The 22,857-nt window shown below is 42.6% G+C and overlaps 1 protein-coding gene across 3 annotated transcripts in view; it reads left to right on the top strand.

The window, feature by feature from the left end:
• The first annotated feature begins 5,793 nt into the window (after positions 1–5,793).
• The window catches only part of fam83ha (family with sequence similarity 83 member Ha), a 34,711-nt gene continuing 17,647 nt past the window's right edge, over positions 5,794–22,857 (top strand). Inside the window, exons 1-2 of one of the 3 annotated variants that reach the window (XM_041866703.2) lie at positions 5,794–6,086; positions 15,039–15,502. In XM_041866703.2, the coding sequence (XP_041722637.2) occupies positions 15,059–15,502 (444 nt within the window). In that variant the 5' untranslated portion in view covers positions 5,794–6,086; positions 15,039–15,058. Of the gene's footprint in view, positions 6,087–6,732; positions 7,026–15,038; positions 15,503–22,857 lie in introns of those variants that run through there. The other 2 variants (XM_045211507.1, XM_045211508.1) reach the window with 2 other exon arrangements.

Consider the following 22,857-nt stretch of genomic DNA (forward strand, 5'->3'; position numbering starts at 1 on the left):
CCAGTCTGAGGTCCTGAGTGCTCTGGAGCAGGTTTTCTTCAAGGATCTCTCTGTACTTTAATCTTTCCCTCGATCCTGACTAGTCTCCCAGTCCCTGCCGCTGAAAAACATCCCCACAGCATGATGCAGCCACCACCACGCTTCACCATAGGGATGGTGCCAGGTTTCCTCCAGACGTGACGCTTGGCATTCACACCAAAGAGTTCAATCTTGGTTTCATCAGACCAGATAATCTTGTTTCTCATGGTCTGAGAGTCCTATAGGTGCCTTTTGGCAAACTCCAAGCGGGCTGTCGTGTGCCTTTTACTGAGGAGTGGCTTCCGTCTGGCCACTCTACCATAAAGGCCTGATTGGTGGAGTGCTGCAGAGATGGTTGTCCTTCTGGAAAGTTCTCCCATCTCCACAGAGGAACTCTGGAGCTCTGTCAGAGTGACCATCGGGTTCTTGGTCACCTCCCTAACCATGGCCCTTCTCCCCCGATTGCTCGGTTTGGCCGGGCGGCCAGCTCTAGGAAGAGTCTTGGTGGTTCTAAACTTCTTCCATTTAAGAATGATGGAGGTCACTGTGTTCTTGGGGACCTTAAATGCTGCAGAAATGTTTGGGTACCTTTCCCCAGATCTGTTCCTCGAGATAATCCTGTCTCGGAGCTCTACGGACAATTCCTTTGACCTCATGGCTTGGTTTTTGCTCTAACATGCACTGTCAACTGTGGGACCATATATATACAGGTGTGTGCCTTTCCAAATCATGTGTAATCAATTGAATTTACTACAGGTGGACTCCAATCAAGTTGTAGAAACATCTCAAGGATGATCAATGCAAACAGGATGCACCTGAGCTAAATTTAGAGTCTCATAGCAAATATGATGTAAATAAGGTATTTCTGTTTTCGCTTTGTCATTATGGGGTATTGTGTGTAGATTGATGAGGAAAACAAGTAATTTAATCAATTTTAGAATAAGGCTTTAACCTAACAAAATGTGGAAAAAGTCAAGGTGTCTGAATACTTTCCGAATGCGCACTGTATATATATATATATATATACATTTACATTTACATCATTTAGCAGACGCTCTTATCCAGAACGACTTACAAATTTGTGCATTCAACTTATGATAGCAAGTGGGACAACCACTTTTTTTCTTCTTTTTTTATGGGGGGTGGGGGAGGGGTGGGTAGAAGGATTGCTTTATACTATTCCAGGTATTCCTTAAAGAGGTAGGGTTTCAAGTGTCTCCGGAAGGTGGTCAGTGACTCTGCTGTCCTGGCGTCGTGGGGGAGCTTGTTCCACCATTGGGGTGCCAGAGCAGCAAATAGCTTTGACTGGGCTGAGCGGGAACTGTGCTTCTGTAGAGGTAGGGGAGCTAGCAGGCCAGAGGTGGATGAACGTAGTGCCTTCGTTTGGGTTTAGGGTCTGATCAGAGCCTGAAGGTAAGGAGGTGCCGTTCCCCTCACAGCTCCGTAGGCAAGCACCATGGTCTTGTAGTAAATGCGAGCCTCAACTGGAAGCCAGTGGAGTGTGCGGAGGAGCGGGGTGACATGAGATAACTTGGGAAGGTCGAACACCAGACGGGCTGCGGCATTCTGGATAAGTTGTAGGGGTTTAATGGCACAGGCAGGGAGCCCAGCCAACAGCGAGCTGCAGTAATCCAGACGGGATATGACAAGTGCCTGGATTAGGACCTGTGCCGCTTTCTGTGTAAGGTAGGGTCGTACTCTGCGAATGTTGTAGAGCAGGAACCTGCAGGATCGGGTCACCGCTTTGATGTTAGCAGAGAACGCCAGGGTGTTGTCCAGGGTCACGCCAAGGCTCTTTGCACTCTGGGAGGAGGACACAATGGAGTTGTCAACCGTGATGGCGAGATCATGGAGCGGGCAGTCCTTCCCAGGGAGGAAGAGCAGCTCCGTCTTGCCGAGGTTCAGCTTGAGGTGGTGATCCGACATCCACACTGATATGTCTGCCAGACATGCAGAGATGCGATTCGCCACCTGGTTATCAGAAGGGGGAAAGGAGAAAATTAATTGTGTGTTGTCTGCGTAGCAATGATAGGAGAGACCATGTGAGGATATGACAGAGCCAAGTGACTTGGTGTATAGAGAGAATAGGAGAGGGCCTAGAACTGAGCCCTGGGGGACACCAGTGGTGAGAGCATGTGGTGCGGAGACAGATTCTCGCCACACCACCTGGTAGGAGCGACCTGTCAGGTAGGACGCAATCCAAGAGTGAGCAGCGCCGGAGATGCCCAACTCGGAGAAGGTGGAGAGGAGGATCTGATGGTTCACAGTATCAAAGGCAGCGGATAGGTCTAGAAGGATAAGAGCAGAGGAGAGAGAGTTAGCTTTAGCAGTGCGGAGAGCCTCCGTGACACAGAGAAGAGCAGTCTCAGTTGAATGACCAGTCTTGAAACCTGACTGGTTTGGCTCAAGAATGTCATTCTGAGAGAGATAGCAGGAGAGTTGGCTAGAGACGGCACGCTCAAGAGTTTTGGAGAGAAAAGAAAGAAGGGATACTGGTCTGTAGTTGTTGACATCGGAGGGATCGAGTGTAGGTTTTTTGAGGAGGGGTGCAACTCTCGCTCTCTTGAAGATGGAAGGGACATGGCCAGCGGTCAAGGATGAGTTGATGAGCGAGGTGAAGTAAGGGAGAAAGTCTCCGGATATGGTCTGGAGAAGAGAGGAGGGGATAGGGTCAAGCGGGCAGGTTGTTGGGCGGCCGGCAGTCACTAGTCGCAAGATTTCATCTGGAGAGAGAGGGGAGAAAGAAGTCAAAGCATAGGGTAGGGCAGTGTGAGCAGGTCCAGCGGTGTCATTTGACTTAATAAATGAGGATCGGATGTCGTCAACCTTCTTTTCAAAATGGTTGACGAAGTCATCCACAGAGAGGGAGGAGGGAGGGGGAGGAGGAGGAGGATTCAGCAGGGAGGAGAAGGTGGCAAAGAGCTTCCTAGGGTTAGAGGCAGAGGCTTGAAATTTAGAGTGGTAGAAAGTGGCTATAGCAGCGGACACAGAGGAAGATAATGTAGAGAGGAGGGAGTAAAAAGATGACAGGTCCGCAGGGAGTAGAGTTTTCCTCCATTTCCACTCGGCTGCCCGGAGCCCTCTTCTGTGAGCTCGCAATGAGTCGTCAAGCCACGGAGCAGGAGGGGAGGACCGAGCCGACCGGGAGGATAGGGGACATAGAGAGTCAAAAGATGCAGAAAGTGAGGAGAGGAGGGTTGAGGAGGCAGAATCAGGAGATCGGAGGGAGAAGGATTTAGCAGAGGGAATAGATGATAGGATGGAAGAGGAGAGAGTAGCGGGAGAGAGAGAGCGAAGGTTGCGACGGCACATTACCATCTGAGTAGGGGCAGAGTGAGTAGTGTTGGAGGAGAGCGAGAGAGAAAGGGATACAAAGTAGTGGTCGGAGACTTGGAGGGGAGTTGCAGTGAGATTAGTAGAAGAACAGCATCTAGTAAAGATAGAGGGGGTGAGAGGGTGAGGTCAAAAGAGGAAAGGAGTGGAAAGAAGGAGGCAGAGAGAAATGAGTCAAAGGCAGACATAGGGAGGTTAAAGTCACCCAGAACTGTGAGGGGTGAGCCATCCTCAGGAAAGGAACTTATCAAGGCGTCAAGCTCATTGATGAACTCTCCAAGGGAACCTGGAGGGCTATAAATGACAAGGATGTTAAGCTTGAATGGGCTAGTGACTGTGACAGCATGGAATTCAAATGAGGAGATAGACAGATGGGTCAGGGGAAAAAGAGAGAATGTCCACTTTGGAGAGATGAGGATTCCTGTGCCACCGCCGCGCTGATCAGATGCTCTCGGGTATGCGAGAACACATGGTTAGACGAGGAAAGAGCAGTAGGAGTAGCAGTGTTTTCTGTGGTAATCCATGTTTCCGTCAGCGCCAAGAAGTCGAGGGAATGGAGGGTAGCATACGCTGAGATTAACTCTGCCTTGTTGGCCGCAGAATGGCAGTTCCAGAGGCTTCCAGAGACCTGTAACTCCACGTGGGTCGTGCGCGCAGGGACCACCAGATTAGAGTGGCAACAGCCACGTGGTGTGAAGCGTTTGTATGGCCTGTGCAGAGAGGAGAGAACAGGGATAGACAGACACATAGTTGACAGGCTACAGAGAAAGGCTACAATAATGCAAAGGAGATCGGAATGAAATGAACTAAACATCTGGGAAAGCGAGAGAGCGGGGCCTCCCTCACTTACGTTTCACTGAAACACTCAAATATAACTCTCCCAACTTCCACTTTAGAGATTATAATTGTTGTAAACTACAGCGGTTCAATGTTTCTAGGAATAGACTCTAACTTAGTTTATTCAGCTAGCTAACTTGGTACACCGAATCATACGACGCCAAAGCCAACTAGCATGCCAGCCTCCAATAACACGGTTTAGCACCAATACTCGGTTACAACAAACCACCAGTGTGTTAACACGCCAAGCAGATAATTAGAGTCCGTGTCTAACGTTGTGTAATGTTTTGGGGTAGTTTTGACAGTTTGAGTGAGTACGTCGTCAACTTATTCAGCCAGTTAGTTAGCTAGAATAGTTAGCATACTAGCTAGCCATTGCGCTCTGCCAACGAACTAACCCCTCCTCCCATGGCACGAACACACAGAGAGCCAAGCTAATGTTAGCTAGTCACCCATGTCCCGAATTCCCTTGAACGACTCTGGTTACCAGTATGTAAAAACAAAACAAAAATAAATGTAGGTTATAGCTTACCCTTAGTAGCTACTGTTAGCCAGTTAAGTACAAAGCTAGCCACTGAATCGATTCAGCCAATTCGCGTCTGTCCCAACGGAGAGAAAGCGTCTCCAAATATTAACGCTAGGTCGTTCCAGCTATTGTTTAGTTAGCTATCCAGGTAGCTACATTTCGAGTACAGTAGCTACTAACTACCTAACGTTAACGCTTCAGATAATGAGGTTAGAAAAACAGCTGAATGGTAGGTAGCTAGCTGGCATAATTACAGGTACTCTTAAGCGTGGAATAACATTGGAAACAACTATCCACAGTTGCTAATAGTTACCAGTAGCTACCCGCTAGCTAGCTAGCTAGCTTTATTGGTCCAAGTGGGTTAGCTAGCCTCGTGCTTCACCGGGCTCAGCCGAATACAATACTTACCTACAATAATTACCTACAATAACCTACAATAACTACCTAGATAAACTACCTACAATACCTAACTACAATACCTACCTACCTACAATCTAAATACATGGTTTAATCTTTACTCGACACCATATGAGCCAAGCTTACCTCCCGCCAGAGAGACACACAACCTCACCCATCGCTGTTCAAGTCAATATATACCCAAAAATATATGGGGGATTGAAAATGATGCAGACAATTACATTGATGGAAGCCACAATCTATCTGCAATATTAAAACTGATTTCCATGTATCCTATCTGTGGATACATTTCATTTCAGTTACCCTAAGCTAGCAGTGTTAATCAAAGTATTCTTGAAACATGTTCTCAGAATGTTATTTAATTACCTTCAAATAACCTATAATTTCTGTTCTCAGAAAGTTAATAAAACCTCCCAGGAAAACTTTCAGGGAACCATAGAAAAACTCTCAGAACCTCCCTGCAACCTAAAAATTAACATACCCAAAACAGGCTATATTTTTACTTCAATTCTCAGACTGTTTAAAAAGCTTTTTTCCCAGAACCAACGGGAAACCAAAAATGTACGTTCCCACAACTTCCAAGGAACCAAATGTGCTATCTGGGACGGGTTTTGGAACCTCACTCTGGTAATTTGAGTCGTAAACGCTTGGGTATGCTCAAAATGGCTGTCAGTCCTAACTTGAATGTGCACTTTCGTTCTATGGATTCTATTTCTATGGATTCTATTTCTCTTCGAGCTGTCAGTGAGTAGCTAAAGGCCTTTCTCAAATTTCTAAATATAATCGCGGGAAATACATTTGGAAAGCAAATGCCTACTGCTGAAAAGAGAAGATTAATTTGTCAGTAGAAGCTACCATTTGTTTTCTCAACAACGAACGGCCTATCTTGAGACCATCACCAGTACGGTGAGAGGCCTAGGCTACGCATACTCATGCCATCTATCTTCATCATTGGGTGAGTCAGTCCACTGAAAAGTTGAATTAGTAGCCTACTGTAGCCTATAATATTTATGTTTCCTCCTAATATTGTACAATAAGTGTGTCTCCCTTCTTTTTATTGGCCCTACTAGGCCAGGTCAAGACCAAGGACGGTTTCCCAAAAGCATCTTAAGGCTAAATTTATCTTAGAACCATAGGATCCAATGAAATTAGCCTAAGATGCTTTTGGGATACCGGCCCAGGTCGTTTTTATTTATCTGACAGTGTCATAGTCGCCACTCATTTTGGTCATTTTTGTAGTATAAAACAATATTCTGATATTGTCTCCTGTCATGTAGGCCTAAATGACGTAGAATTGCATGAAATAAATGTATACTGCCGCGTTCAAAATAACAGTGAACTTGAACATCTCCAGACTTCCGACTTCAGTGCGTTCAAGACAACTGGGAACTCGGTAAAAAACGAGCTCCGACTGGGAAAAATCGTTTTGAACGGTCATCCAACTCGGAATTCCAAGTCTGGAACTCGGGCCTCTTTCTAAAGCTCCGACTTTCCGTCTTGAAGGTCATTGACGTCGTGATTTCACCTCTTTTTTCCGAGTCCCCAGTTCTCTTGAAAGCACCATAAAACACCACATTTTCCCGCGTCGATGTCCATGTCACGAAAGGTGCAATGGGTTAATTTGAGGCGGGGCAGAACTCGTCAGCACTCTGTGAGATGGGCGTCTTTCTCACTTCTGCAACTCTTCCATTCTCCCTAACATCCCTCAAGCAAGCATGAAAATAAACTGGTTCTGCCAGGGTAGGTGATCAAGCGACGCAGCACGCTATTTTTGAGGAGTCCAGTCCGGACTAGTAATGGGGAATACCTGTTCAAGAGAAGGACTAAAATCATAACAGCCTAAACTGAAACCATGGATGATTAAGTTCAGGAAGAATCTCAGTTGTGCCATAAGGTGAGTTCTCAAACTTTTTCAGGAAACATATAGGAAGATAATGTGAAACATTTCTCTCTTAGGGACAGATCGAAATGTACTGGGGGGGCTGGTCCAACTCAAGGTGTAGTCAAAAAATAATGCACCCCCTCCCCAACATTACAAATATTTTCACATGACCCTCCATCTGTAGGCTACTTAAATTGAACACCCTCCCCCCTCATAGAATTAACTCAAAATAATGTTTACTCTCACAAATAACTAACTGTAGCAACCCTGTTTTTATAAACGTGGATATCGACTTCAGCATGTTTTTTCTGGCACAGTAGATGCCTTGCAGGGCTATGGCCAGAAGGTTGAGTGTTCGCCGACCACCACAGATGAGCTCAATCTTCCTGCCTGTTTCATTACTTCATGATCAGATCCGGTTGCAGACTATGATCAGCTAGGGGGGAATCAGATTTAGAATTATATAAAATAAATGCAACAAATGTTCCACCAACAGGTTTTTGTGCCAATGCACCACACAACCAATAAACAAAACATACTGACTTTGGGCACTTCAATATCATGGTTTGCGTTTTCAACACCACAATAAATAGACTATGTAAATCTCTACAAACATAAAATACATCCCTCCCTACCTTGTAGGCTTATCCAGTATCGAAGGCTTGGCTTGACAATCTCTGAATGTCATTAAACTTTTTGGTGTTTTGTAACAGATGTCTCTTTCCATTTAATCAAATTGCCGCTGCACAGTTTAGATGGATTGATTGATTTTCATTTGTCAGTAAAAAAAATACATATATACACAAATCATTAAAAAAAGTGACCGGGATTGCACAATAAAGTAATGGACTTATTTCCATTGTGCTCCCTACATTTGCTGCAGTATGCTACAGTAATATAAGGACTAAATGTGTGTAATTTACACCTCTCCATCTGGCTTTTGGGGGTCACGTTATTACATTTTTAAAATTTCAGCTGTAGAGTTCTAAAACAGCATATCACTTGAATATTGTTGCTTTAAATCAGTGCACACTCTGTCATAGTCTTTCTTTTTCTCCATCAATTCCATTCAAATTGCATCCAAAATAGATAATCCTGTTCAACATAGAGACTACCAGTGGTGGAAAAAGTACCCAATTATCATACTTGAGTAAAAGTAAAGATACTTCAATAGAAAATGACTCCCGTAAAAGTGAAAGTCACCCAGTAAAATATTTTGAGTAAAAGTATTTGGTTTTAAATATACTTAAATATCAAAAAGTAAATGAAACAGTCTTCCTCACCTCTAGTTCAACTGTCCGAGTCAGTTGGAGTGCCGGTGCGCACTGCCTTCCTATCATAGGCTTGCAGTAGCTAAAGCTTAATAATAGCCACAACAAACCTTCACAAAAGTTTCTAAACTTTACTAGGGTAATATCAATAGTAAGTCAAGCCATTGTTTATAGGGAATATAAGAGCGGGCTATTATATTGCGGCAAACACAGTATTACACTTGGAACTTAATTTGGCCAAAGAAAATGGTTCAACAGAATGAACTAAAACAATTGCAAACTGGTTTAAACCTTCACAAAAGTTTTGAAGAGGCTATATTGCAGCAATTATCAACAAAGGCAAGTGCCAACCATACCCAACAAATGACAGAAATAGGCTAATGTTATTTATTTTACAACAGACCTAGTTTTAACATATCTTAAACTATATACGGATCACACAATTAACAAAGGTCGAATTTAATTTAGCTAATGAACATTTCTCAACAGAAAAAAAGAAACTGGTTTTGCATATTTAAAAATCTGGTTTCGATTCGTAAATAGGCGTACTGTGACGTACTGATATACGAAGAGGCAGGACGCAGACGCAGGAATTAACAAGGTCAAGGTTTACTTAATAATGAGAAAGAGAATAACAAAGCGAGAGTAACGACACAACGCTTAACAATCACACACAACACAACACTGAACAGTCCAGGGCTATATAGGGGTGGTGATGAGGTGCAGGTGCGCTGGAGGTGATTAGGGTGCGTTGGGTTTCCATTCCGGTGTTGCCGAGGTGGTGCGCTCAGACCGGTGGCTTAGTAGACCGGCGAATCAGAGCGCCGGAGGGGAGCAACGGGAGGAGACGTGACACGTACAATAATAACAATGATACACAATAGTAATAATGATAAAACAAATTATTATAAAGACATTTAAGTTCCAAAATTGCATCCTACCTGAATAGAGAGCTGCACAGTAGCGTGACAAAATGTCTCTCTCATCTTCAACTACAATATTAAAACTAATATTAAATTCCCCTTGTAGGCTATTCACTATAGGCATACTCTTTTTCATCTAACTTTTGTTTTACTTAAATGAAAAAAGCCTCCATCTTCACAATCAACAGTGGCCCAGGCCAAGGCTCCTCTCTCTCTCTCTCTCTCTCTCTCCTAAGCAGCAGGCTCACATGCAGGCAAGGCGTGAGAGAATGGTGCTGAAGCGTGAATTCAGGGTGTAGGCTATGATAGACAGCCTCTCCTGGACAATTTGGCCCAAGCCGCAATTACCGGCTAAGGGAAACCCTGGCACATTTCCCCATCAGAGTTGTGTTTCCATCAAATTGACTTGTTGCAGATAAAAGTCTGTGCATAAATACGTAGTTCACATAAAAATAACTTTTGAGGTTAAATTCATGCTTTCCCATGATGTCCTCACATTTTTTTATCCGAGATGTAGGCTACTTTACTGCCTAAAAATGTTGGTTAATGTCAAACCATTTTGTGGATGCTGGAATTATATTTTGGAGGAAAGTGTGCATGCCTACAGGAGACATTTGAAGTACCTTAATCAGATTAAAATGTTGTGACTGGTTGTGTTTATGCCACATATAAAAATTAATACATAAAAAAAATATTTAGGCTATATTGAAGCGTTAGGTTCTAGGTGTGCGAGGAATAGCCGCTCGAATTGGAGAGGAGGCAGAGCGCGTGTTAAGCTTTCCTGAATAAGTGGGCCTGCCAGGAGCATATGTTGCCACATTATTAAAGGACTACTTGGGAAAATGATGATCTGCAACAGACAGCGCATTCAGTATCAGATGTAAAAAAAAAAATACAGCCATACTTCCTCCTACTGTGCCTTTCTAGACCTGATAAACTGTTGAGAGTAGACCCCAGAGATGTTCACAAGTCTTTGAGGTAGAGTCCAAGTCAAGTCTCAAGTCCCCTTTGGCAATGGCTTTCTGCCTGCTGTGGGTTAGGTCTATTGACCCTGTAAATTATTTGAAGAGACTCCCTTGTTCATTAGTCCATACTTGTATGAAAGAAAGCACTATTTAAATCAAAATACATTTCCTTTTAAAATGTAGACAGTTGACAATAATAAAAGTCATTGTACCGGATATGAAAAAAAGCAAACATAACATTTTAAAGTGCATGGTATTTTGTGGCAGACATTGTCTATATATCACTTAATTCTGTCACACAAACAGAAAATCTGTAGGTGAGAATCTGTAGGTGAGGGAAGATACATTTACAAGTATTAATGTAAACCAAAATGACTGACACCTGTTCAATAACTGCACTACTAAAGTGTCCTATATATCAAACATAATGACCTTTGTCCCTAAAATATACTTACTGACCTGGACGCTTAACAACAGAAGTAGCAAATTACATCCTGTGCCTTAAGACAGAGAACATTTATTTTGCTGACAGGTTACATTTCAGAAATAACAAGTTTGTCAGCGTTCTTGTACTGAGCCTGGCATGATGAGGGCACATGATGAGGCCTCCATGACTAAACACTCTCCACTGGGGCACTTGGTGACAGGCACAGCCAACACTGTCATTTCTACCTGCTTGAGCCTTGGAAAGTCTTTTGCATGGATTCTCAAAAAATCCAAGCAATCAACTTCATTTTCATCAGAAGATACTTGAATGTAGCGAATAATCTCTGCTCTGACAGATGACTTTATGTCTCCTTTCTTCTTGCTGATCTTGTTGCGGTCGCCAGAGAACAGTCTGGAGGTTTTGGCAGGTGGTTATTCTTCTTCTTCTTCTTCTCCACTACTGCTCTCCGTAACGGTGACTTTCCGTGCCTCAGCCAAAACAAGGTCTGAAAAAAATTCATTAAATGATGTATATGATCAGGAATATAACAGTATACATTATACATGGGGAAAAAATCATTATTATTTGAATGCAAGTGACATAGGAAACGTTGCATGTTGCAATGCATTGTACCTACCAATCAGACTCTCATTCAATTCAGCTTTATCTTCATGTGGTATGAGGACTTCATGATCAAGCCAGAACAGGCAGAAAGATGGGTCCAGCATTGCAGCCATTATGTATACATTGTCACCAAATGGAAGTTTTGTTGCCTGTTCATCCGAGTGCTCCATTCTGACATTCACAAACACCCCCTGGAATCGGCGTTTGAGTGACTGCTTCAGTACTTTTACTAGACTGACTAGGTGACAACTTGTGCTCCGTATACTTTGCAGATGATAGTTGAGTGACAGTACACAAGGAAGGGCAGCACTGAGAGTCACCACTTTCTCCCCCTGAGTAAGGTCGGTAGCCTGGACAAAAGGGTCCAAAATGTCCACTAGCTCCAATAGCTGGCTCCATTCCCTTGGTGATAAGCAGAGCCCCTTGTGTCCTTGGGCCTCAAGTAGAGTATTGAGGCTTTGTTGATTCAGATTGGTGACTGCTTTAACAAGCCAGAGGATGGAATTCCATCTGGTAGACACAGCAGCTGGGATACTACGATTGGCTCCGAATTTAGCTTCAAATGCTTCTTTCAGACCACAGGTAGTATGTAGTAAGCTGCAAAGTTTAGTTACCTTAGCCATCAAACTGTTTATGATTTTTGTTTCCTTTAGTCCATCTGTAATCACCAGTTGTAATTAATGGGCAAAGCGCTGTTGCCTGCAGTTGGTTTGGATAGCTTCAACATCAGCGTTGTACTCTTCACCAAATTCTTCCCATAGGCTGGGGTTATCCACATCATCATCATCATCATTTGCACACACTGTATATATATTTTCTGTTGTATTTTATGACCTTATGTTTTTTTTACCCCATATGTAACTCTGTGTTGTTGTTTTTATCGCACTGCTTTGCTTTATCTTGGCCAGGTCGCAGTTGTAAATGAGAACTTGTTCTCAACTGGCTTACCTGGTTAAATAAAGGTGGGGGAAAAAAAATAAAATAATTCATGATCATTGCTTGCTTTGGGGAAACAAACTGTGAAGGCCTTTTTATTATTTTCAGCGTTATCACATATGATATAATCTAATTTATGTTTTATGCCAAAATTATCACATATAAATTCAAATGTATCACTGATTCTTTCCCCAGTGTGTGACCCTGTGAATCTATCACAGGGAAATCATTGGAAATCTGTTCCCAAGTATTCCCACGCATAATAGAGAGACGTGATCGTATACAAATAATAATAAATAATAATTGATTGGATTTATATAGCACTTTTCTACCAACTGAGGTACTCAAAGTGCTTTACATAGTGGTGGAGACTCACCTCATCCACCATCAATGTGTAGCACCCACCTTAGTGATGCACAGCAACCATTTTTGTGCCAGAACTCTCACCACACATCAGCTATCAGGTGGAGAGTTGAGGAGTGATATATGCCAATTAGGAATGAGGGGGATGATTAGGTAGCCATGATGGAATGTGGCCAGGTTGGGAATTTAGCCATGACACTGGGGTGAACACCCCTACTCTTACAATAAGCACCATGGGATTTTGAATGACCACAGAGAGTCAGGACACCCATTTTAACGTCCCATCCGAAAGATGGCACCCTACGCAGGACAATGCCCCCAAATGTATTCAAGGTTTGAAATGATTATGTTTAGTCAAATATATTATCTGTTCAGGCTTCTTGCGGTAAATTTGCAGTCTAGAAAGATATATATTTATTATGTTCCGGCCCCCCGACCATCCGCTCAATAAATAATTGGCCCGTGGCTGAATCTAGTTGATGATCCCTGCTCTACACTATACTTGCTTCTTTTGTCACAAACTGAAATTAGGCAAACTATTAGAATTTTACCTACCAGGAAATGGCAGAGCGATTTCTGCATAGTGTATCTTTAATAGGCGCATTATCTTCTGCATTTTTGCATTATGTTGGGCTTTTTAGTACTTTTATTTCTGTCTTTTCATGACAGCCTAAATATGAACTTGCAAATGGAGGAGGAATTGACTGTTGTGCCAGGGGGAGGAGCCATAATCCTTTTTACCCTGTGGCATACAGTACATTCGGAAAGTATTTAGACCCCTTGACTTTTTCCACATTTTGTTACGTTACAGCCTTGATTAAATCGTTTTTTTTTCCTTCATCAATCTACACACAATACCCCATAATGACAAAGCAAAAACAGGTTTTTAGACATTTTTTGCAAATGTGTAAAAAAAAACAACTGAAATAACATTTACATAAGTATTCAGACCCTTTACTCAGTACTTTGTTGAAGCTTCTTTGGCAGCAATTACAGCCTCGAGTCTTCTTGGCACACCTGTATTTGCGGAGTTTCTCCCATTCTTCTCTGAAGATCCTCTCAAGCTCTGTCAGGTTGGATGGGGAGCGTCGCTGCACAGCTATTTTCAGGTCTCTCCAGAGATGTTAGATCGGGTTCAAGTCCAGGCTGTGGCTGGGCCACTCAAGTACATTCAGAGACTTGTTCTGAAGACACTCCTGCGTTGTCTTGGCTGTGTGCTTAGGGTCGTTGTCCTGTTGGAAGGCGAACCTTCGCCCCCAGTCTGAGGTCCTGAGCGCTCTGGAGCAGGTTTTCATCAATGATCTCTCTGTACTTTGCTCCGTTCATCTTTCCCTCAATCCTGACTAGTCTCACAGTCCCTGTCACTGAAAAACGTCCCCACAGCATGATGCTGCCACCACCATGCTTCACCGCAGGGATGGTGCCAGGTTTCCTCCAGACGTGACGCTTGGCATTCAGGCCAAAGAGTTCAATCTTGGTTTCATCAGACCAGAGAATCTAGTTTCTCATGGTCTTGAGAGTCCTTTAGGTGCCTTTTGACAAACTCCAAGCGGGCTGTCATTTGCCTATTACTGAGGAGTGGCTTCCATCTGGCCACTCTACCATAAAGGCCTGATTGATGTAGTGCTGCAGAGATGGTTGTACTTCTGGAAGGTTCTCCCATCTCCACAGAGGAACTCTGGAGCTCTGTCAGAGTGACCATCAGGTTCTTGGTCACCTCCCTGACCAAAGCCCTTCTCCCCCGATTGCTCAGTTTGGCCAGGCGGCCAGCTCTAGGAAGAGTCTTGGTGGTTCCAAACTTCTTCCATTTAAGAATGATGGAGGCCACTGTGTTTTTGGGGACCTTCAGTGCTGCAGAATTTTTTAGATACCCTTCCCCAGATCTGTGCCTCGACCCAATCCTGTCTCTGAGCTCTACGGACAATTCCTTTGACCTCATGGCTTGTTTTTTGCTCTGACATACACTGTCAACTGTGGGACCTTATATAGACAGCTGTGTGCCTAATAATGTCCAATCAATTTAATTTACTACAGGTGGACTCCAATCAAGTTGTAGAAACATCTCAAGGATGATCAATGGAAACAGAATGCACCTGAGCTCAATTTTGAGTCTCATAGCGAAGGGTCTGAATACTTATGTAAATAAGGTGTTTCTGTTTTTGGTTTTTTTAAATACATTTGCAAAAATTTCTAAAAACCTGTTTTCGCTTTGTCATTATTGTGTGTAGATTGATGAGGGAAAAAATAATTTAATCAATTTTAGAATAAGGCTGTAACGTAACAAAATGTGGAAAAAGGGAGGGGGTCTGAATACTTTTCCGAATGCCCCCCATTCCACTTTTCCTTTTTTGGGGGGTTACACGGGGACACGCATAATGAAATATTAATGTGTAAATGGTAACGTTGTATTTTGTATAAATATGCAGAATTGATCATAGCCTACACATCTGCCACTCTTTAACTTTGTTTCCATCCCTCCTCACTACCAAGTTCTCACATTGTGTGTACCCTCTCAGGTTCTCTCTCAGGAATCAGTATGGCACACCGCTCTCAGTGTTCCTCAGCCGGGGATAACCCCCTGGACTCCAACTACCTGCCTCCCCACTACCGCGAGGAGTACCGGCTGGCCATTGACGCACTTGTGGAGGATGACCTGGAGGGCTATTATGAATTCCTCCAGAGTGCGGATGTGGTGGACTTCCTTTCCAGACAGGAAATTGAGCACATTAAGTGCACAGTGCAAGTTCCGTACCAGAGCATTCAGCCTGAGCTCCCGTATGTGGAGTCTGGGGGAGACGGCTCTTCAGACACATACTGGCCTGTCCACTCTGACTTGGATGCACCCGGTCTTGACCTTGGCTGGCCCCAACAGCATCGCTTCATAGGCCCCACCGATGTCACCACACTGGTTAACCCCTCTGAGCCAGATATGCCAAGTATCAAGGCGCATGCTCGTCGACTTATCAAGAATGCTCAACAAGTATGTTGATCACCTCTATATTACAGTTTTTTTCAATGACTTTCATGCAATTTTCACAAGTGTGGTACATCTTCACAACTCTTTCAAAACTCTTAACACGTTTTCAATTCCTCGTTTTGCTAATTTTGCCATATTGTAGATTGCTCTCCGTTACTCTTTTTTTGTATGGTGATTAGCAGAGTATACCTGATCCCAATTTTAGATTGTGCTGATTTATTGGCACATTGAACCATCTCGCAGCATTCTGCAATCTTTATGCACGTTTGCCATTGACTGAGTACAACAAACACATTCACTACAGATGTAGGGTCTTAATTTGATCACTCTTTTGTTGCTGAGAATTTTCCTGCACAGCAGGAAATGCAAACTTGTAGGGTATTCAATGTTTAATGTTTGTCCTAACGAAAAATGTATAATCCACATAATAATTCACATTTCCTGTTGCTGCAGGATTATTTTCCTGTAGCAAACTGGCTAAAAGTAAGATCCTACATCTGTAAGTCACTTGTTTACTGCACCAAATCACTCTTTCAATTTGGATACATACATCTAAGTATCTACAGTGGGGAAAAAAAGTATTTAGTCAGCCACCAATTGTGCAAGTTCTCCCACTTAAAAAGATGAGAGAGGCCTGTAATTTTCATCATAGGTACATGTCAACTATGACAGACAAAATGAGAAAAATAAATCCAGAAAATCACATTGTAGGATTTTTTATGAATTTATTTGCAAATTATGGTGGAAAATAAGTATTTGGTCAATAACAAAAGTTTCTCAATACTTTGTTATATATACCCCTTGTTGGCAATGACACAGGTCAAACGTTTTCTGTAAGTCTTCACAAGGTTTTCACACACTGTTGCTGGTATTTTGGCCCATTCCTCCATGCAGATCTCCTCTAGAGCAGTGATGTTTTGGGGCTGTCACTGGGCAACACGGACTTTCAACTCCCCTCCAAAGATTTTCTATGGGGTTGAGATCTGGAGACTGGCTAGGCCACTCCAGGACCTTGAAATGCTTCTTACGAAGCCACTCCTTCGTTGCCCGGGAGGTGTGTTTGGGATCATTGTCATGCTAAAAGACCCAGCCACGTTTCATCTTCAATGCCCTTGCTGATGGAAGGAGGTTTTCACTCAAAATCTCACGATACATGGCCCCATTCATTCTTTCCTTTACACGGATCAGTCGTCCTGGTCCTTTTGCAGAAAAAACAGCCCCAAAGCATGAAGTTTCCACCCCCATGCTTCACAGTAGGTATGGTGTTCTTTGGATGCAACTCAGCATTCTTTGTCCTCCAAACACGATGAGTTGAGTTTTTACCAAAAAGTTATATTTTGGTTTCATCTGACCATATGACATTCTCCCAATCCTCTTCTGGATCATCCAAATGCACTCTAGCAAACTTCAGACGGGCCTGGACATGTACTGGCTTAAGCAGGGGGACACGTCTGGCAATGCAGGATTTGAGTCCCTGGCGGAGTAGTGTGTTACTGATGGTAGGCTTTGTTACTTTGGTCCCAGCTCTCTGCAGGTCATTCACTAGGTCCCCCCGTGTGGTTCTGGGATTTTTGCTCACCGTTCTTGTGATCATTTTGACCCCACGGGGTGAGATCTTGCGTGGAGCCCCAGATCGAAGGGAGATTATCAGTGGTCTTGTATGTCTTCCATTTCCTAATAATTGCTCCCACAGTTGATTTCTTCAAACCAAGCTGCTTACCTATTGCAGATTCAGTCTTCCCAGCCTGGTGCAGGTCTACAATTTTGTTTATGGTGTCCTTTGACAGCTCTTTGGTCTTGACCATAGTGGAGTTTGGAGTGTGACTGTTTGAGGTTGTGGACAGGTGTCTTTTATACTGATAACAAGTTCAAACAGGTGCCATTAATACAGGTAACGAGTGGAGGACAGAGGAGCCTCTTAAAGAAGAAGTTACAGGTCTGTGAGAGCCAGAAATCTTGCTTGTTTGTAGGTGACCAAATACTTATTTTCCACCATAATTTGCAAATAAATTCATTAAAAATCCTACAATGTGATTTTCTGGATTTTTTTTTTCTCAATTTGTCTGTCATAGTTGACGTGTACCTATGATGAAAATGACAGGCCTCTCTCATCTTTTTAAGTGGGAGAACTTTCACAATTGGTGGCTGACAATACTTTTTTTCCCCACTGTAGTTTTCAAAATGCAATATTCACTTTACTTTTGATATGATTTTCTTGTCATTTGTTAACAATACAATGAACTACAGTGGGGAAAAAAAGTATTTAGTCAGCCACCAATTGTGCAAGTTCTCCCACTTAAAAAGATGAGAGAGGCCTGTAATTTTCATCATAGGTACACGTCAACTATGACAGACAAAATGAGGAAAAAAAATCCAGAAAATCACATTGTAGGATTTGTAATGAATTTATTTGCAAATTATGGTGGAAAATAAGTATTTGGTCAATAACAAAAGTTTCTCAATACTTTGTATATACCCTTTGTTGGCAATGACACAGGTCAAAGCGTTTTCTGTAAGTCTTCACAAGGTTTTCACACACTGTTGCTGGTTTTTGGCCCATTCCTCCATGCAGATCTCCTCTAGAGCGTGATGTTTTGGGGCTGTCGCTGGGCAACACAGACTTTCAACTCCCTCCAAAGATTTTCTATGGGGTTGAGATCTGGAGACTGGCTAGGCCATTCCAGGACCTTGAAATGCTTCTTACGAAGCCACTCCTTCGTTGCCCGGGCGGTGTGTTTGGGATCATTGTCATACTGAAAGACTCAGCCACGTTTCATCTTCAATGCCCTTGCTGATGGAAGGAGGTTTTCACTCAAAATCTCACGATACATGGCCCCATTCATTCTTTCATTTACACGGATCAGTCGTCCTGGTCCCTTTGCAGAAAAACAGCCCCAAAGCATGATGTTTCCACCCCCATGCTTCACAGTAGGTATGGTGTTCTTTGGATGCAACTCAGCATTCTTTGTCCTCCAAACACGACGAGTTGAGTTTTTACCAAAAAGTTATATTTTGGTTTCATTTGACCATATGACATTCTCCCAATCCTCTTCTGGATCATCCAAATGCACTCTAACACGGGCCTGGACATGTACTGGCTTAAGCAGGGGGACACGTCTGGCACTGCAGGATTTAAGTCCCTGGCGGCGTAGTGTGTTACTGATGGTAAGCTTTGTTACTTTGGTCCCAGCTCTCTGCAGGTCATTCACTAGGTCCCCCGCGTGGTTCTGGGATTTTTGCTCACCGGTCTTGTGATAATTTTGACCCCACGGGGTGAGATCTTGCGTGGAGCCCCAGATCGAGGGAGATTATCAGTGGTCTTGTATGCCTTCCATTTCCTAATAATTGCTTCCACAGTTGATTTCTTCAAACCAAGCTGCTTACCTATTGCAGATTCAGTCTTCCCAGCCTGGTGCAGGTCTACAATTTTGTTTCTGGTGTCCTTTGACAGCTCTTTGGTCTTAGCCATAGTGGAGTTTGGAGTGTGACTGTTTGAGGTTGTGGACAGGTGTCTTTTATACTGATAACAAGTTCAAACAGGTGCCATTAATACAGGTAACGAGTGGAGGACAGAGGAGCCTCTTAAAGAAGAAGTTACAGGTCTGTGATAGCCAGAAATGTTGCTTGTTTGTAGGTGACCAAATACCTATTTTCCACCATAATTTGCAAATAAATTCATAAAAAATCCTACAATGTGATTTTCTGGAATTTTTTTCCTCAATTTGTCTGTCATAGTTGACGTGTACCTATGATGAAAATTACAGGCCTCTCTCATCTTTTTAAGTGGGAGAACTTGCACAATTGGTGGCTGACTAAATACTTTTTTCCCCACTGTATCACTTAATCAAACTGCTCAAAACGGATAACTTCTGAACCAAAATGATGTAGTGCCAGGTTAACATATATACTGTAGTTTGATAACTGCTGAACTGTGCATTTCTATATTTTTACCTCATAAATGTAGCAATTTGACATCAATTTATGTTGGAAGGTAAAACCAAATCATGTATGGATGTGGCTGTAAATACTACATCATCATTCTCCATCAGCCAGTGTGCTTCAACAGGACAAAGTGGGAAGTGTCACTGTGCTATCATTTTCAATTATAGTGTAGTGTACAATCCACTGCTGAAATACCTGGGGCCTCATTTATCAATATTGCGTAAAAACTATTCTAAAATACTACTTACAAACAGAATTTAGAATGTTCTTACGCATAGAAAAAGTGTGATTTATCGAACAATCCTACAAGCGTCATATGCTCACTGGTAGGAGATAACTGTTGATAAATACCAATTGTTCTCAGCCTCAGTGCTTGTGCATGACCTTGGCTATTTGCATTTGGAAGCGCCTCTAATTAACCATATACAGGTATGGTCAAAATCTACCCTTTAAAGCCTGTGGGGAATATACAACGCTGTACCATGAAATAGCCTACAACTGCGCAACCAAAAAAAGCGATGTTTTATTTATTTATTTGACTGAAATAGAGGTGCTAGTATCAGAGATTGAGTACAATCAAAAGGTTTAATTTGGCTCGCTCAGTTGTGGCTTGACCAGTAAAAATAAAAACATAGCTACACAGAGAGGACCATTAGGACAATTCAATTTGCTTTAGCAATGGCAAATATACTTCAAATGAGTAGGGAACACTCATCAATAAGCCATCCATCCTCAACAGCTCCCTCCTGTAGGCGTAATAATAATATGCCATTTAGCAGACGCTTTTATCCAAAGCGACTTACAGTCATGTGTGCATACATTTTGATGTATGGGTGGTCCCGGGGATCGAACCCACTACCCTAGCGTTACAAGCGCCATGCTCTACCAATTGAGCTACAGAGGACCGTATCAGCCAACATTGCTGATCTGCAGATTGAACGAGTCGTGCGTTCCACCTGGCCACCTTGCCACCACATTCAGCAGCGTCTTTTGCGCATCATATGACCATCACCTGCACATTAAGAGTGGAAGCCGTTTCTGTTCACATACAGTGCCTTCACACCCCTTGAATTTTTTCACATTTTGTTATGTTACAGCCTGAATTTCAAATTGATTAAATTGAGATTTTGTCTCACTGGCCTACACACAATACCCCATAATGTCAAAATCGAATTATGTTTTTAGAAATGTTTACAAATTAATTAAAAATGAAAAGCTGAAATGTCTTGAGTCTAAGTATTCAACCCCTTTGTTATGGTAAGCCTAAATAAGTTCAGGTGTAAAAATGTGCTTAACAAGTCACATAATAAGTTGCATGGACTCACTCTGTGTGCAATAATAGTGTTTAACATGAATGACTACCTCATCTCTGTACCCCACATATACAATTACAGTGCCTTGCAAAAGTATTCATCCCCCTTGGTGTTTTTCCTATTTTGTTACATTACAACCTGTAATTTAAATGGATTTTTATTTGGATTTCATGTAATGGACATACACAAAATAGTCCAAATTGGGGAAGTGAAATGAAAACAATAACTTGTTTAAAAAAATTCTAAAAAATAAATAACGGAAAAGTGGTGCGTGCATATGTACTCACCCCCTTTGATATGAAACCCCTAAATAAGATCTGGTGCAACCAATTACCTTCAGAAGTCACATAATTAGTTAAATAAAGTCCACCCGTGTGCAATCTAAGTGTCACATGATCTGTCACATGATCTCAGTATATATACAACTGTTCTGAAAGGCCCCAGAGTCTGCAACACCACTAAGCAAGCGGCACCATGAAGACCAAGGAGCTCTCCAAACAGGTCAGGGACAAAGTTGTGGAGAAGTACAGATCAGGGTTGGGTTATAAAAAAATATCCGAAACTTTGAACATCCCACGGAGCACCATTTAAATCCATTATTAAAAAATGGAAAGAATATGGCACCACTACAAAACTGCCAAGAGATGGCCGCCCACCAAAACTCACGGACCAGGCAAGGAGGGCATTAATCAGAGAGACAACAAAGAGACCAAAGATAACCCTGAAGGAGCTGCAAAGCTGTCCATAGGACCACTTTCAGCCGTAAACTCCACAGAGCTGGGCTTTAAGGAAGAGTGGCCAGAAAAAAGCCATTGCTTAAAGAAAAAAATAAGCAAACACGTTTGATGTTCGCCAAAAGGCATGTGGGAGACTCCCCAAACATATGGAAGAAGGTACTCTGGACAGAGACAAAAATTGAGCTTTTTGGCCATCAAGGAAAAAAACGCTATGTCTGGCACAAACCCAACACCTCTCATTACCCCGAGAACACCATCCCCACAGTGAAGCATGGTGGTGGCAGCATCATGCTGTGGGGGTGTTTTTCATCGGCAGGAACTGGGAAACTGGTCAGAATTGAAGGAATGATGGATGGCGCTAAATACAGGGAAATTCTTGAGGGAAACCTGTTTCAGTCTTCCAGAGATTTGATACTGGGACGGAGGTTCACCTTCCAGCAGGACAATGACCCTAAGCATACTGCTAAAGCAACACTCGAATGGTTTAAGGGGAAACATTTAAATGTCTTGGAATGGCCTAGTCAAAGCCCAGACCTCAATCTAATTGAGAATCTGTGGTATGACTTAAATATTGCTGTACACCAGCGGAACCCATCCAACTTGAAGGAGCTGGAGCAGTTTTGCCTTGAAGAATGGGCAAAAATCCCAGTGGCTAGATGTGCCAAGCTTATAGAGACATACCCCAAGAGACTTGCAGCTGTAATTGCTGCAAAAGGTGTCTCTACAAAGTATTTGTGGACTTTGGGGGGATGAATAGTTATGCACACTCAAGTTTTCTGTTTTTTTTGTCTTATTTCTTGTTTGTTTCACCCCCAAAAATATTTTGCAACATCAAAGTGGTAGGCATGTTGTATAAATCAAATGATACAAACCCCCCAAAAATCCATTTTAATTCCAGGTTGTAAGGCAACAAAATAGGAAAAATGCCAAGGGGGTGAATACTTTCGCAAGCCATTGTATCTGTAAGGTCCCCGAGTTGAGCAGTGAATTTCAAACACATATTCAACCACAAAGACCAGGGTGGTTTTCCAATGCCTCGCAAAGAAGGGCATCTATTGGTAGATGGGTAAAAAAAATAAAAAATGTCCCTTTGAGCATGGTGAAGTTATTAATTACACTTTGGATGGTGTGTAAATACACCCAGTCACTACAAATATACAGGCGTCCTTCCTATCTCAGTTGCCGGAGAGGAAGGAAACTGCTCAGTGATTTCACCATGAGGCCAATGTTGACTTTAAAACAGTTAAATGTTTAATGGCTGTGAAAGGAGAAAACTGAGGATAGATCAACAACATGGTAGTTACTACACAATACTAACCTAAATGACAGAGTGAAAAGAAGGAAGCTTGTACAGAATAAAAATATT

Source organism: Coregonus clupeaformis, chromosome 37 (assembly GCF_020615455.1).
Source record: "Coregonus clupeaformis isolate EN_2021a chromosome 37, ASM2061545v1, whole genome shotgun sequence".
Classification (NCBI taxonomy): Eukaryota; Metazoa; Chordata; class Actinopteri; order Salmoniformes; family Salmonidae; genus Coregonus; species Coregonus clupeaformis.